The sequence below is a fragment of the Habropoda laboriosa genome, unplaced genomic scaffold (assembly GCF_001263275.1).
Source record: "Habropoda laboriosa isolate 0110345459 unplaced genomic scaffold, ASM126327v1 scaffold151, whole genome shotgun sequence".
Lineage (NCBI taxonomy): Eukaryota > Metazoa > Arthropoda > Insecta > Hymenoptera > Apidae > Habropoda > Habropoda laboriosa.
Window position 1 is genome coordinate 73,937 of NW_017100286.1, and position 15,176 is coordinate 89,112.

General features: G+C 45.2%; 1 protein-coding gene across 1 annotated transcript in view; it reads right to left on the reverse strand.

Moving 5' to 3' along the window:
* Positions 1 to 499: 499 nt before the first annotated feature.
* The window catches only part of LOC108573680, a 28,541-nt gene continuing 13,864 nt past the window's right edge, over positions 500 to 15,176 (reverse strand). The window contains exons 2-4 of the mRNA XM_017936155.1: positions 4,044 to 4,463; positions 3,077 to 3,369; positions 500 to 2,644 (exon numbers count right to left, since the gene is read on the reverse strand). Of these exons, the coding sequence (XP_017791644.1) occupies positions 886 to 2,644; positions 3,077 to 3,369; positions 4,044 to 4,463 (2,472 nt within the window). The 3' untranslated portion in view covers positions 500 to 885. The remainder of the gene's footprint in view (positions 2,645 to 3,076; positions 3,370 to 4,043; positions 4,464 to 15,176) is intronic.

Sequence of the window (15,176 nt, forward strand, 5' to 3'; positions counted from 1 at the left end):
AGCGACAAACTTTCGGTATGTAAAGACTGCTGCAAAGGCTCGTAGTTGCGGAGACTTCCTATGGGGAAAACGGACTCGTAAACTCTACGGATGTAAGACAACCGGTATAAGGTTCGTGGCTGCTGGCTCTTCTCGTGGGAGAGACAAATTTGTGGACGCGCTACCGTGCGACCAGGTTCACGGTCACGGTTTCGTCGTAAGGGAAATGAATTTTCTCGGAATATCGCTGCCGCTGCAGAGTATTAAATTCGCTCTGCAGTCTTGTTAACACGGAGGATGAATAAGGAACGGATAATCCGACATAGTCGTCATATTTTCTTCCGGAGTAATTCCTGATCAGAGAAGGTCTCCGTAGAATCAGACACGTTCAGCGACATGATTCGACGGGAAAGAGGGACATCGAATGAAAGACAGCCGAGGAATGTGAAATACTCCTTTAATAATACCTGACGAAGCAAATATATATATATATAAATCTATGATACATCCGCGTTGCGGGGCCAGTCGTTAAATAAAACTCGTCTCTTTCCGTCGTTTCTCCCACAAACGAAAGAGCACTCACGACGAATTTTTCTCTATTTTCCATTCATTCCTCCTCTTTTTTTTTTTTTTTACAAAAAGCTCCTTAAAATCTAGTCTCGTAAAAACTGTTCGTTTCTTACATATCTCTGGCACTGGTTCGATGCGTTCCTCCGCGTTGGAACGTCGCGAGAAAAGAAAAAAAAGACACCACCGTCGTTCACCAGGCAGTAAAAATCATCGTTGCCTCGGCGAACGATTTTACTTCAGGAAAGACACGAGAGAGAGAGAGCACGATTCCACAACAAGTCTTTCGCCATCTCTCGCGCGCTTATATTATCACAGACAATCGACGACGGGCGTTCGTTATGCCCTCGCCACGGAATCCTGGTCAGGTTTGGTGGGCAGCGGCCTGTTCGCCATCTTGCTGGCCGGTGTCGATGTTTGCGGTTCAGGTAATTCCGAGTACAGGTGAGCGGTAGCGTCGGACGGTTCGGCGTATTCGCACAGCAACGAATTAGGCCTTTTGTTATTGCTCGACTTCGATCCTCCGAGGATACTCTCGCCAAGCGCCTTCAGGAAGCTCATAGGTCTGCCTTGGTGTCTAGGTGGTTCGAACTTCGGGCTCTCTGGTGGCCTGTGGTTCTCAGTCTTCGGCTTAACGAACGCTTGGCTCGAGTGGTCGTTGATCAGGTGATCGTTCACCACGTCTGGCGGCAACGGCTGTGGCGCTCTACCAGCCAGAGTCGCCAGGATAGGTTGAGACAGCCGACTTGTGCTGGGAACAGTCTCGTCACCAGGTAATTCCGCGTACAGATGATTCTGTTCGGGAGCCTTCTGATCGCGAGGTTCCGTGTAGTCGGTCAGCGGTGGCCTCGGTTGTATTCCACTTGGTAGTAGTTTCTCCAAGGACGGTGCCTTAGTTCCTATACTGACCGAAGGTTTAGGAGGTCCTCTGAGTCTCCTCTGTTTCGGTCGAATCACATCGTACGCGTTCTCTTCTCTACCTGTTGGTTGTCTGTCGTTGTTGTTGTTACAGCTCTCCTCCACTTTGATGAGATCGTAGAGATGCTCGATCATATCTCTCGCTTGATTGTAGTTGTCAGGATCGTTGAGCCTCTCTCTGAGATCCCTCAGGTACTCCTCTGTCAGCTCCTCTGGTAAGGTCTGCGTGGCCTTGTTCTCCGTGTAAGGATAAAGTCCTTCCGCGCCGTCTTCGTACTCTTCTCCACCCTCTGCTTGCGTCTCCACCTCGAGGATCCGTGTCTCGGGCTGAAGACCAGCGTACTCGTGCACGCTTAGCCTGGATATCGACCTGGCAGAGGTGGCTGCAGTCATCCCGCTGCTGGGCGACAGCCAGCTGGCGAGATTCATCAGGTGGCCCGATGTCAGCTTTGGACACACGCCACTCCTACGCATGTAGAGAATTCCGGAGGCTAGGATCACTATCAGCACTGTGAACACCGCTACCACGCAGATCACCACGATGATCCTCTTCTCGCGTTGAAGTTGTTCCGAGTCGCTCATCTCCACGTCGAAGTAGCCTTTATGTCTTGGGTACACGTGTGGACCGACACTTGGAGGACTGACGCTTGGTTCTGGTTTCGCTGACGGTTTCTCGCAGACTATATGGTCCCCTGGTCCGCAGATGATCTTCGAGAAGTTCCTCATCGACATGTATCCTTGCGGAAGGTTGAAACATCGGTCTAACAGCTGATCGACCATACAGTAACTCGAGTCCATCATCCACGATACGGAGCTATTCTTGCCTGTCACCTCGCGTATCCACGTCTCCAGGTTGCAATTGCACTTCTCCTTGAAGTAATTGTTACCAACTCTTGCCGTGTTCACCCGTTGAGAGATAGCTGCGAATTTCAACGATCCTGGTCTAGCCTTTTGTATATGATTCCCGGTGAAGGAGAACTCGAAGTTGGGCGCAGACGTAGCGTCCACCTCAGCTGTGATCGCGTCCGTTTCCAGGTCCGCGAATAGGTTGTAATCGATCGCTATATGGTTCCATTGGTGGAGAACGATCGCGCCTTGGTGCAGGTTCTGGAACTCGTTGTTGTTGAAGCTGACCATGGCTGCGGATATGTCGATGGCGCCGGTCTCCACCTCGATCAGCCTGGAAACGCGAGAGGAAACTTCGTCTTGAACTTTTTAGGGAAAGTTTGAGGCGGTGCGCGGTGAGTTTTCGCAAACGGGAAATGGAATTATCCAAGATTGACGATGGGAGAGACATTGTTTCAAGTGAAATTGACGGCGCGATTCATCTTTCAGCTACGTCTTCGCGGAGACGTCGAGAGTCGGATTCTTGAGAATTAAACGAAACATAGGAAACACAAAGGAGGATTAAACGCGTTTGTACGAGATTGCTGCGCACCGTTGTCTCTTCGTTCTCGTCGTTTCAAAAATCCCAGCGTCCCTCGCCGCTGTTCGCGACGGTACACAGAGGCGCGTAGCCACTGTGACGGCTTAACAATTCGCGAGGAGGAAAGCAAACACGAGATCCCTGATCAAACACAGCGAGCGAGACAAAGGGTGTGCGCGGATCTACCTTGAATATTGTATCGTGAGGTTGTCGTGGCCAGCCCGGAAGGCTCCTCTCTCAATGCTCTTCAATCTGACGTCGACGAACTCGAGGCTGTGGATTAACGTTCTGTCGCTGAACGCCCCGGTCTCGATCTCCTGGATCGACGCGTTGCTGATGGTCACGCTGAAGATCGTCATCGCGCAGAACGCGTTCTTGCGGATCACATTTGTCCAGATATCGTCCATTCGGACTTCCGCAACCGCCGATGGGAACACCGCTGTCGGCAACTCCGTGATTCTCACGCTTTGGAACATAATCTACACACCGTGCGGGGGAATTAGAAAGCGAAATTATAGCAAGATCGAGGGGAGCCGTTGCGGCAGCGTGACTGCCCGCTGGAAAATCGCCAACTTCTAGGCCAACGTAAACGTATGTCGTTTATTACCGTTCCTCGAATGGGGAAAATAAACACGGCTGTTTTCGGACTCTGGCTTTTTATAAACGTGACGATATTGGGGCTTCTTTTGCGGCGGTTTCTGGACAAGTTTTATTGGCTTTTGAAAATTTCATTTCTTTTTAACGCGTCCAGGGCGGCAACGAAATTCACGAAACATTCAGTTTTTCATTTTTCTCGAATGCTGCAGTGACTCGTTGTTGGGTCACACCGTCCTGAATGCGATAATTCAGAAATATGCAGGATTTTAGAATTTATCAGTGAAAAAAATTAATTGCACTTGAACAAACTTTTAAAAAGTTATTCCAAACTCAAATAAAATACTGCAAAAGAGGTCCTAGAGTCAGAAACTTAAAAATATGCAGGATTGTAAAATTTAAAACGAGCGAAAAGAATTAATTGCACTTAAAGAAAATTAAGAAAATAATTCCAAACTCAAGTAAGATACCACAAAGGGGATGACCCGACAAAAGGAGCTCCTGGAGTCAGAAAATGGGCATAAAACACAGCAAAAAGATACTGGCTAAATGAACTGACCTTGGTCGCTGGTCCATGCCTTCCATGCTGAGAAGCTTCGAGCTTGAACGCGTTGCTAGACAAGTCCAGTATGGGCACCTCTCTGATCGTGATCCAGAGTAGCCTGGAGAAAGCGTTCGGTTTGATCCCGACGTTCCTGCATCTCGATATCGAGACGCTCAGCGTCCCCCGCGAATTCCTGAACGCGTGGCTCTCCAGGATCACGCTGTTGCATTCAGACACCTCTAGATGCGTGTTCGGCGCGCTTAAATTCTGAAAGGCCTGCCTCTTGGCCACCAGACTGTAGATTCCCGACACGTAAACCCGTTTCAATGGCGCGCCATCCGCAAACGCGCCTGACTGGATCCTCAACTCCCTGCAGTGAGAGACCTCCACCTCCATCGCGTCCGATGGAATGGTTCCCTCCAATAATTCCACGTCCTGGTGACAGAAAAGGGGGGGAAAGAAAATTGGTTATTACCGCGTGTGTTAGTCCTTCTGCAGGTCGAAACGAATCACGTGTGTGCGTGTCTGTGTGGTATTTTAATCCTTCGAGGTACCATAGAAACTTCGGAACGCGGAGCATTCTCGATGCCACTGTGGGATTATGTCGAATCTGGATGTTATACGGGGTGTTTTGAAAATTTATACCTGGAAGAGGAGCAACGAGGGGGAAAAAAGGTTGGGTTACAATGCGGGTGAATTCAGTCCCCGCTGTAAATCCTGTTTTCTTCTGTCGTTTCGTAAATACCGACGACTGTGGGCAATTTCGTGGACAGAGGTAGTTGAAAGGAGAAAGCTAAATTCTTGTGAGAATAATCGGGTGTGATGAATAATTTCGACGGAGGCGAAGACGGGTGGAGAAGGTTTGCACGTTTTATCGGCACTACAGGTGGCGATAGTTTCACAGGGAGGAGAGTTCAATTTCAGCCGTCATAAAATCGAGGTAATTGCAAATATCATCGTCTCGATGGGATTTTCACTTCGCCTCGTATAATTCCCGAACGATTAAAAGAGAGGCTAGAGAGAGTGGCTCGAGGAGGAGGGATTTTAATAGACCCCGGAGAATAATTTTTCGGAATAATTTGCGTGTTACGAGTCGGATGGCGATGAATAATAATTAGATAGTTAAAAAATCTGCATAATGAAACGGACGTTCTTTTTTGGCTCTGTCGCCCTTTGAAAATCAACAAGTGAATTTCTATTCGACCGAATTACCCGACTGTAGAAAAATTGGAGAAGTGAAGAGGAACGGAGGAGGAGAGACTCGATTAAGCTAGGAACACCGAGTCGAACGAACGAATCGGCGATAATTAATGTTGCGGTTGTTAATTAATCACTCTTGCCCGTCGTCGTCTCTTGCAAAATTCTCGATATTATCCAATCTCTCCGCGTGAAACTCAATTACCTATTATTAACGCGTCTTTTCCCTTCTCTCTCTTTTTTCTGCGTCATCTGAATCAATATTGCGGTGCTCTGTTAAATTTAATTCCTCCTCCGTTCCACGAAGCTTGCAATCGACCGTTCGCCGGAATGGAAGATTCCTTCGAAAAGAGAATACAGCAAATTCTCTACAAGTGTCAGTCAGTTTGGATTCTACAAGTGACAGTATAGATGGTTTTATTCGCTGTCCTTGTCTACGTTCGGCAAACTACAAAGGCGGGCGCGAGGCTCGAAAACGTAGTCCCTGACTCTACAAGTGTCACGTTTAGATTCCTTGTGGACTGACACTTGTGGAGAATTTACTGTACTATCAATGCTACCGACGAGAAGAAGTTCTCCTGGATCGACAGAAGGTGAATCGACGATGAGAAGGAAAATCGTGCTACAACAAGCGAGTTTACGTGAAAAATGAATCATTCGAGTGAGATACATACGATCACCAGAAATATCTGCACCGCGAATACGTTCGTTTCAAGATTGCCATTTTGCATACACGCATCTATACTTTTCCTATGTAACGAGACGGCGAGTATCTCCATTTGCGTCGCGGAAAACGTCACGAACGTCTCTCTCTCTCTCTCCTTTTTTCGTTTCCTTTGAAAACGGTCGACGATAAAGCAAAACGCTTTAAGGGCCAAGCGCGGAGATTCGAATGCAGGAGAAATCGAATTGCCCCTTGTCCCTCGTTAAACGATCCAATTGTTTTCTCTTCGTTTCCCTTCGAATTTATCGTCAAAAGTGAAACACGAGCACGGACTTCTTCTTCTACGTAATATTCGTTGCGTTTGTAAAGATGTGCACCGCGTGACTTCGTTACAAGCGAGTACTAAAGGGGAAAAGGTATCGACTGGACGATAGAGAGACGAAAACTACGTAGTCATTAGTACACAGACATCGACGCGTAGCTTGCGTTTTCGGTGCCATACTAATCACGTTCCCAGCGAAAGATAGAGAGAGACCGAGAAAGGGAGACGGAGGGAGAAATTGTTGGCCCGCGACGAGTTACCTTTAAAAGTACTTCCGCTGACGTCGGCTTCCTGGCTGTTCCCCGCTATCTCTACGTTTGTCAGCGCGCCAGTTTAATGAAATGTTCGAACGCCATGCCAAGCAATAATTCTGCTGTTTCCTCTCTTCCCTTTAAAACGTGCCGCCTGGGATACCAGTCGAAACATTTACGCGAACGGCCATCAAAGGGGACGGATCGATTTGCCGAGGGGAACTTGATTGGAACGCAATTACGACTTATCGCGATTGAAACTCTTCAGTTTTTGTTTCAACTGGTGTCCAATTTTTTGGAGATACCGTTGAATCGTGAGTTTCGAATATTTTATTTGTCTTAATTGCCTTAATTAGTATTTTTCAACGTCCGAGAAGAATGAAGAAAAAATTAGTGAAACGGGACAAATAAATTAGACTGTTTTTAGAATCACAGGAAGCACATAGAACATTTTAATTTTGCATAAAAAGTGAAAAGCTTGTGCAGTTTTTAGAAAAAGACTTATTTCTCAATATTACAATGTATTGTAGAATCAATTAAAAAAAATCACTCACGAATCGTTTGTTTCGCGATGTGCACAAAAGTTCGAGGAAATTATACTTCCCGTAGCCGTTGAATAATTCACGACGCTGCTAATATCTAGAACTGAAGAAACCTCAAAAGCGACGTCGGGGAAAATTGTCGAAAATATGCGTCGTACGAAGACAAAAAAAAAAAATATGCTCACTGTTGGAAAACTGTGAATAGCGGCCGCGTCACAGGAAAGGAACAGTTTCTCCCTGAAATTTACAAAGGACCGGAAAAATGGAGTACGCCTGTCGCTCGGATTGGTCGTGTCTCATTTTTCCCCTGGATTCCCTGAACACGCGCTCTACGCCGGTGATTTATATTCACGCCGTTGCAAAGTTTATCTTTGCAAAAAGACGAACGAGTCGCGGAGAGTCCAAAGGGATGGAGCTTCGGGGTGGAAGCGGAGGTACGATATCTCGTAACAGTTTGGAAAAGCTTCGAGAGCGCTTTCCCACGGCGCCGAGGTCCGCGCAAACATCGAGTACGGGAAAATCCCTGCCGGACCGGTGTCTAAACACGATATAAGCCACGGTGGAATTTGAAATTTACATGAGAAAACACGCCTGCCTGGCCGATGCAACTCTCGAGACACCGTCGACGGAACGATAACGGCGAAATCGAGGCTGGAATATAGGGGGAGGAGAGCAGCACCGAATCGAACGTACGGAGACGGCCGGAGAACCCTATTTTTCGTAGGGACCAAAGAGGGAAACCCGGGCAGAGATTGTGAAGAAAAGAGGGAGGGATGGTTCGACTCGATCCACAAAAGACTATATACAGATCCTCGTTTCACGGACCCTGTCAGCCTCCATTGTGTCTGTCGGAACGCAAAGCTGTTTTCGAGGAGGTCTTCAACGAGACGACGCTGTTTCCTACGGGTCGAACGACGAAATTGAGGTGTCGCGATGGTTCTTCTTCGGCTAAGTCGTCTCCAGACGATGCTCTAATCCCTTAATACTCCCGGTATCTCGAGGTTTTTTCCACTGGAAATACAACTACTGGTAGGAAAGAGGATCGCTACGCTCGTCGAAACCTGTGGTCGAGGAAAACTCGCGTGAAGAACGACGGTGATTTCAGAGAACGTCTAAGGATGGTATTTTCGTCGTTTCTATTCGAACGATTGTAGTTAGAAAGTTTCTTTCAGAAATTGCGTGTGTAAGTACTTGTTCTGCTACTTTTCTTCCGATGAAATTTCCATCTCCTTTTTCGAGCCCGGAATTTTCGACAATTTGTTTATCTTTCTCGTCGCGCTATTCTCGGTCGCGCATCCGCGCGTTTCGTTTCTCCGCGAGGTTTTCGAAGGAGGCCTGCCCCTTTTACCTTCGCCACCCTCCCCGTCGTCCCAGCTCGGCTAAATTCGTTATCTGAGGGGATATTTCGGTTCGCGAGATATCACAACATCCATTTGGGAGAGGAAACCTCTAAGCGATGCCGTGGCTAGCGACGGGGCGACTTGATTCATTGTAATGCGCTCCGTGGCCTAGTGGAAAGAAATACGATCTTCTTCCACGGAAAGTGTGCGCGGGGAATAATTAAATAATTGTTGTTCCGCTGTCGCGAGTCTAAATCACCGTGCCATATGGTTGCACTCTCTTACACTCGCCGGGGACGTCGTTTTTCCCCCTTCTGAACATGCAGTTAGTGGGTTTGGGATCCTTAAAAATTGTATGAGAAACGGATTTTCTGATTTTTCTTTCTTTTTTTTTTTTTTTTGACTCAGGTATGAATCTCTTTGTGTGATTCGAGTTGAAAAAACAGGCGTTTCTTTGTTCCTAGATAAATGAAAATTCAGTGGTCTGTGTATCGTACGATTTTTTAAATTAACCCTTTCAGGGATACTGACACTTTTGTTATTTTTGAAAATTTCAATATTCGTGGTAAAAAGGATATGCAAATATTGTGACTATCTATTCGTTACACAAACTCCCAACAAAGATTTGAAATGCATAAAATGTAATTGTATAAAAAATTAGATCATTTCTTGGAACTTAAAAAAGAAGATCGTCCCTGAAGAGACTTCGCTATGGAAGCAAGAATTGAATCGAGGTCGAGCATCCATCCTGTGCAACACCACAGAATACCGCGACAAATTTCCTCGATTCTCGGAACGTAAAGCCAAAGACAAGGAACACGATAAGTCAAAAAGCCGCAGCTACCGTGTTCACCGTTAAACCGGTGATTCACGTAGTCTTACAGCTTTAGAATCTCAACTTTCGCGGGACGGTTACGCCGTCGAAACACGAAGCCGCCGTTCGTTTTTCCTCCTCGCTAGTTTGCAGCGGCAGACACAATCTCCTGCTCCGACTCGATTTCAAACCGACAGGTTCGCCTTGAACTCGCGCACCGAGCGTCGCGAGCTCAGGTGGAAAAGACGCGTGTCTTCCAGCGCGACTCTGCTCCGCATCGACGCACTCGTTCCGCGGATTAACGCCCACGCGAATGCTAATTAGGCCGGGCGAACTGGCGATGGCTGAACGAGACGGAGGAATGGAAACGGTGTCAGGGAATCTGGTGTGGAGAACAACGGGGCCAGTGTGCCTGGAAGTCGCTTTAAATTACGACGAGACTCTGCTTCTCTCGATTGTGAAGCCTGATTAGGCGTACACGCGTGTGTTCTTATGGTGGAGTAGCAGCGATGTTTCGCTTCGCTTTGGCTTCGTGGAAACCACGAGGAGGAGGTGGTTTTTGGGTAACGAGAGAATCGAGCCGTTTAATTAATTGTTGGAAAGTGAACGTTTTGTTGGTGGAAAAGGCATACTGAAGCGGAGTGAGAATTGAGTAAGAAAAGATAGTCTTCTGTGGTACAGTGGGTAATACAATAGGTAAATGGTGGGAAAAGAAGATTGGGAATTAGGAAAGAAGGAGAGAATCTGGTGCAAAGGGTTATGAGAATATTTTTTAAATTAATTAGTTTGAAATTTTTTAGTGTGTTCAGAGTAGAGAAATTATTTATTATTTACTGATATTAAATACTATTGGACCCCCCTTACCCCCCCGTATACATATAAATTATGAATACAAATTTTTCTTTTTTTTCGTTGACGGTCACCCATCTTAACATTAGTCGCGAGGAATGCAGCTTGACCTGGAAGCTACCGAACAGTCACCCTACCTGTTCCCCATTTCTCCCAGGATAAAAAACACTGCATTCTTATATTATTTAAAGTTAGAATAATTATAGTAAATTTACAACAGTCATTTGACATAGACAAGTCATTTCTAAGTCACACGACGTTATAAAGGGTTAAATGAAAATCTACAATGCAATCGAAATGTTATAAAATCGAATAAAAAAACCAAAATAAATTCAATTTTTTCAAGTTCAGAAGAACAGTATCGTACACAAGACAACCAAAATTTCAAATTGACGAGAACAACTCTTCAGCCTCTTCACTTTTCTCCCTCTCCCTGCCCTCGCTTTCCTCGCACGATCCTCCGTCTTTCCGATATCAACGCCAGGAATATACTTCGGAGGACACGGATTGTTCGGCGAGACAGGTGAAACGGAAGAGATGCAAGGGAAGCGAAGGAGCCTGCATGAAATCGCGGTGAAATTACACTTTACACGAAAGATGAATCCGATCGCGTGACGAAGAGTGATCGAGGACAGGGTGCGGCGATGCAAAAAAAAACCTGACCCGTCGCTCCATTAAGAAATGAACTCGAAACGGAACCGTCGAATTACCTTCTGTTTCGCTTATTACTGCAATCTTTGCATTATAAGCACCCGGTCGCCGCTCGTGTAAACCGTTTTATCGTGATTCGTTTTATTCCTTCCCCCATAGACGCCCTGGAATTCTCAATGTTCACGCATTACCATGATTTTACACAATAATCCACTCTCTCGACCAATCCAATAATCAATTATTACACTCTGCACACTGAAATATTCTACGTTTACTAATCGTGGAATCAAGTTTGCACAGAGTTACGAAATTACCATCCCTCGGAGAAGCAAATTTCTAACATCCCAATGAAATAAAAATTAGGCTCACTGGAAATACCAAGATTCACCTTTAACCATTGACTTTCACCTAAGAATTTTTTTCAATTAAAATTTAAAGTTCTTAAATACGTAAAACTTTTATACACAGATTAAATTAAAATTGAAGGCATCAAAAGTGCGAGTGTGGTGGTTGGAGGCGTCAAAAGTGAGCTCGTTTGGGTAATTAAAAACTGTAGAATTCAGAATACCACGACGAAACACTGCGTTGAATTTATTCGAAGGGAAAATTGAGAAACCTTGCAAGTTTATAAACACGATTCCTCGTAACGCATAACGGGTGATTCGGAGCATTCTCTCGAGTGCATCTCGGTGACGTCAGTGTTGGTGCATCGCACGGGGAACAGCTGGAGCGTTCTTCGAAATAAAGAAGAGAAACAGGGCCAACGACGAGGGAGGAAAACGTTTCCTAACAGAGTTCCCTGTATAATGATACACCGTGTGTTACTTCTACCCTCGATGAATGACTAAGACCGCTCTTAAAATTCGTACCATTTCGCGTGCTGACTCAAAGGATGGGACAGGGATAACGCCTGGCTATTTCTGCGCCAAGTCGCCAGCACAAAGGGAACCGGGCACGAATTATGAACGGCGCTTAAACTCCGACGCGGTAACTGCTTCTGCGTCGTTCGATTAATTGTCGCGTCGCTGGTGTAGATTGTGGAACGTTAAATGCTCCCATCGAAGACGAGCATCCGAGATAACATCGAATTTCGGTGTTCAATTAACGATGGATGCTCGGAACGATTTTGAAAAAAACAGGGAGAAAGTTTTAATGCGAAATAAGTCACGTTAAAATATATTTAATTACAGAAAAATATTTTCCTTTGCACATATCTCGCAGGAGCACTCGTTTTTCAGTTCAGAGGAATTATGTAAAAGAAATTTTGAAAGCTCTCTAAATATCTCGAAACATTCCTCGACACTTCAGATTGACGAATATACCTAATTATACACTCCAAATTTCTTTCCCAAAGAAGAACCTGCTGCACATAATAAATTCACTGTCGTTCGTAAGTGTTGAGACACATATGACTCGAATTAAACTAAATTTCTACCCCAAAGTTAGTATCATGCATCACTAAAAATACGAGGCTCGATGAAAAAACAAAATACTCAAAATACACGTCTAACTCAATATCTTGAAAAGCTGATAACACAATAATTTTTATTAACAAAGTTTCACGATACACTGCTCTCTTTGTAACGACTGTTGAACCTCGTTTCACACCCACTAAGTGTCTCAATAATTCTGAGCAACAGTATCAACCGAAATTAGCCATATGCAACACCATACACAAAAAGCTACCGCACGATCCCCGAAAAGTTATCGACAAGCTTCACAGGCACGCATGGTCGGTTCGCTGCCTTTGGTAAAAAAAAAACTCTTTAAAAGGATGACAGCCGTACGGTGTACAGTTTCACGAAAGGGTTGGACGTATAGTAAGCAGAAAACGCAGCGACGAGTAAATCTTAACGGAATAATCGAATTTAGAGGCAGAGCCGGGTCATAAGCGACAAGAGGGATGACGTTACCCTTAACCCGTAGGGTTCTCGCGTTTCGAAGGTTTCCCCGTGTAAAAAGTTTCCGCCACGGAGGCGGGCATTTGTACGTGGTACGTTTGACTGAGGGGGGTTGCGTACACGAGGAGAGGCCAGAAGCAACGACCGAGGAGAAAGAAAACAAACGGAAGAGTGCACAGAGTTCTCCCCGACCAGAGAACGATCTTCACTCCCCGAGGAGACGAGAAAGGAATTCGTGCGAGTTGCAAGTTGAAATTATACAAGGGTGGCTCGCTGCCCAAGGGTAAATAAACGATTTAAGATCCTGGCACACGCGTACTGTGTACACGGTTGGCAGGTTCGCGACGAAATCGACGTCGAGCAACGAACCTCTGGACGAACGAAATCTGCGATTAACCAGACTTCGTTTCCACGTTCGACACACGGTAACGCCTGTTTTGTCGTGGAAAAATAGGCCGCAGCTAGATGGATAGTAGGGCGTTAAACAAGCCGCAAATTGCGGGGATAAATTAGAGTGGGAGTGAATGAAATTTACGCTGGTGAAAGATAGTCTTGGGTTCGCTCGTCCCGTCGAAACGAGACGTTTTTGGTGGAAGTTTCTCGGGTGAATTTGTGCCGGCATAAATGGTGAAACAGTAGGATAGCAGTGTAGGATTTTTCTGATAACAATAAACGTCGAGAATATATCTTTTACAATTGCCGAACAAAGGTGATAAAAATTGTAAGGTGAAACTTTAAATTACAGCTTAACGAGCAGGGTAACAAGTAGATTCGGAAGGTTATAAAAGTGAAATGAAATTAAAATCGAACAAAGCACTCGGTTTACCCTTAGAAAAATTCTACCGTGACGAAAACAGTTGTATTAGTAACTTTTGTTTCCAATGTAATTATGATACATGAACTTTTGAAGAAAAAAAAAATCGTAAATCAAAGGGTTAGTACGAAACACATATACAATGTAATTTTTCTCCTATTAATTTCGTTCAACTTTACTCCGACGAAACTTAGTTTCTTTCGCGTTTATTATACGAGGAAAGGCTGGAAAATTTACAGTGGCCGCAGAGGAACTTGCGGATACCAGCGCAGAGGCGCAAGGATGAACGCCAGGTTGTAAATTACCCAAGGAAATTATGCTTGGAGACGGTTTCTGGGTCTCTCGTAGAGCCACCTGTACGCTGGGAAACGTCTCGAGGCTGTTCGTAGCCGGCTTCGACCCCCAAATTATACGATCGAAGAAATACTCGATCGGTAAGATAAATAATTAAGCAGTATCGAGGCGCGTGTCGCGAATGCCGGTCGAGGAAAGCGCCGCGGCTGGATGGGAGTTTTTAAGGCGTCCGGTCACGAACCATCGACGATCCGCCAGCTGAATCGGAATTGACGAACGACCGACAATGGCGCTCCTGTGGATTATAACGCTCGATCCAAGCGGGAGAAACTAACGCCGGGCTCATACGCCGCCGGCCGCTTGATTTTATGTACGAGCCACAGGCACGAACCAATTTTTTCTCGTTCGTAGAAACAGAAGGCTCTAACGCCGTTCGGCTTGAATGTTAAATCCGTCTGAGTTACGTGAGCGATGCGTTGTTTCTTTCCTCCAGTTTTTCTTTTGTACTTTTAATCGAGCTGCGTGGACAGGTTGCTGAGTTCATGGTTGGACGAATTTCTGGGGAGCAACTTGGTTGGTCGGTGAAATTATTGAATTTACGGTGTTGTGTGGTTTAAATTTCCGGAGAATTTCGGGTGTAAGGTGTTCATTTCCGATGATAATGATTTTTAGAAATGATAACGGTGATTTTTTGTTACAGTGTGGTTGGTGAATTATTAAAAAATTAGTCAAATCGTAATATTCGTTTCAAGTGAGATTCTATTGGAGTGAGATAATTTTCTCGAATTAATTCACAGTATTTACATAAAATTTGGGGTGTAGGTGTTCATTTATGATGCTAATGATTCTCGGAAATGATAGTGGTAATTTTTCGCTTCGATATGGTTGGTGAATTATTAAAAAATCAACTAAATTACAGTATTCATTTATTTCTGTGAGATTCTATCGGAGGGAGATAATTTTCTGAAATTAATTCGGAATATTTGCTTAAAATTTGGGACGTAAGGTGTCCATTTACGAAACTAATTATTGTCAAAAATAGCGATTTTTCGTCTCAGCGTAGTTGGTGAATCGCTAAAAGAATCAACTAAACGACAATTGAAACAATCTTCCAAAATCACAAAAATCTGTGCAATTTTTCCATTCGAATTCTTGCAACACTTGCCAAATTTATTTCCCATCAGAAAGCGGCTAAATTCGAGACACCGATAACACGCGATAATACGTTTTTTACGCCGCGTCGTAGGCAAAGGTGTTTTTTACTCGCAGGTCGCAGTATCTTAAGGGTGTGCGCGTCATTAAAAAAGTTGCCGCTGCGGTGTGCTTTCTTTTACGATGGAAATGGCGGTAAAGGTCGTGAAGCGGTTTAAGCACACTTTGATACTTTCGCGGATCACCGCGGTGACGACAGGTCGGGAACAGAGGGAAGTCGAGTTGCTTCAAGAACAATGAAACTTTCGAAAGTTTCCGGCCGGCGTCGAACTTGGCCGCGAGTACAGAGGCTAATTG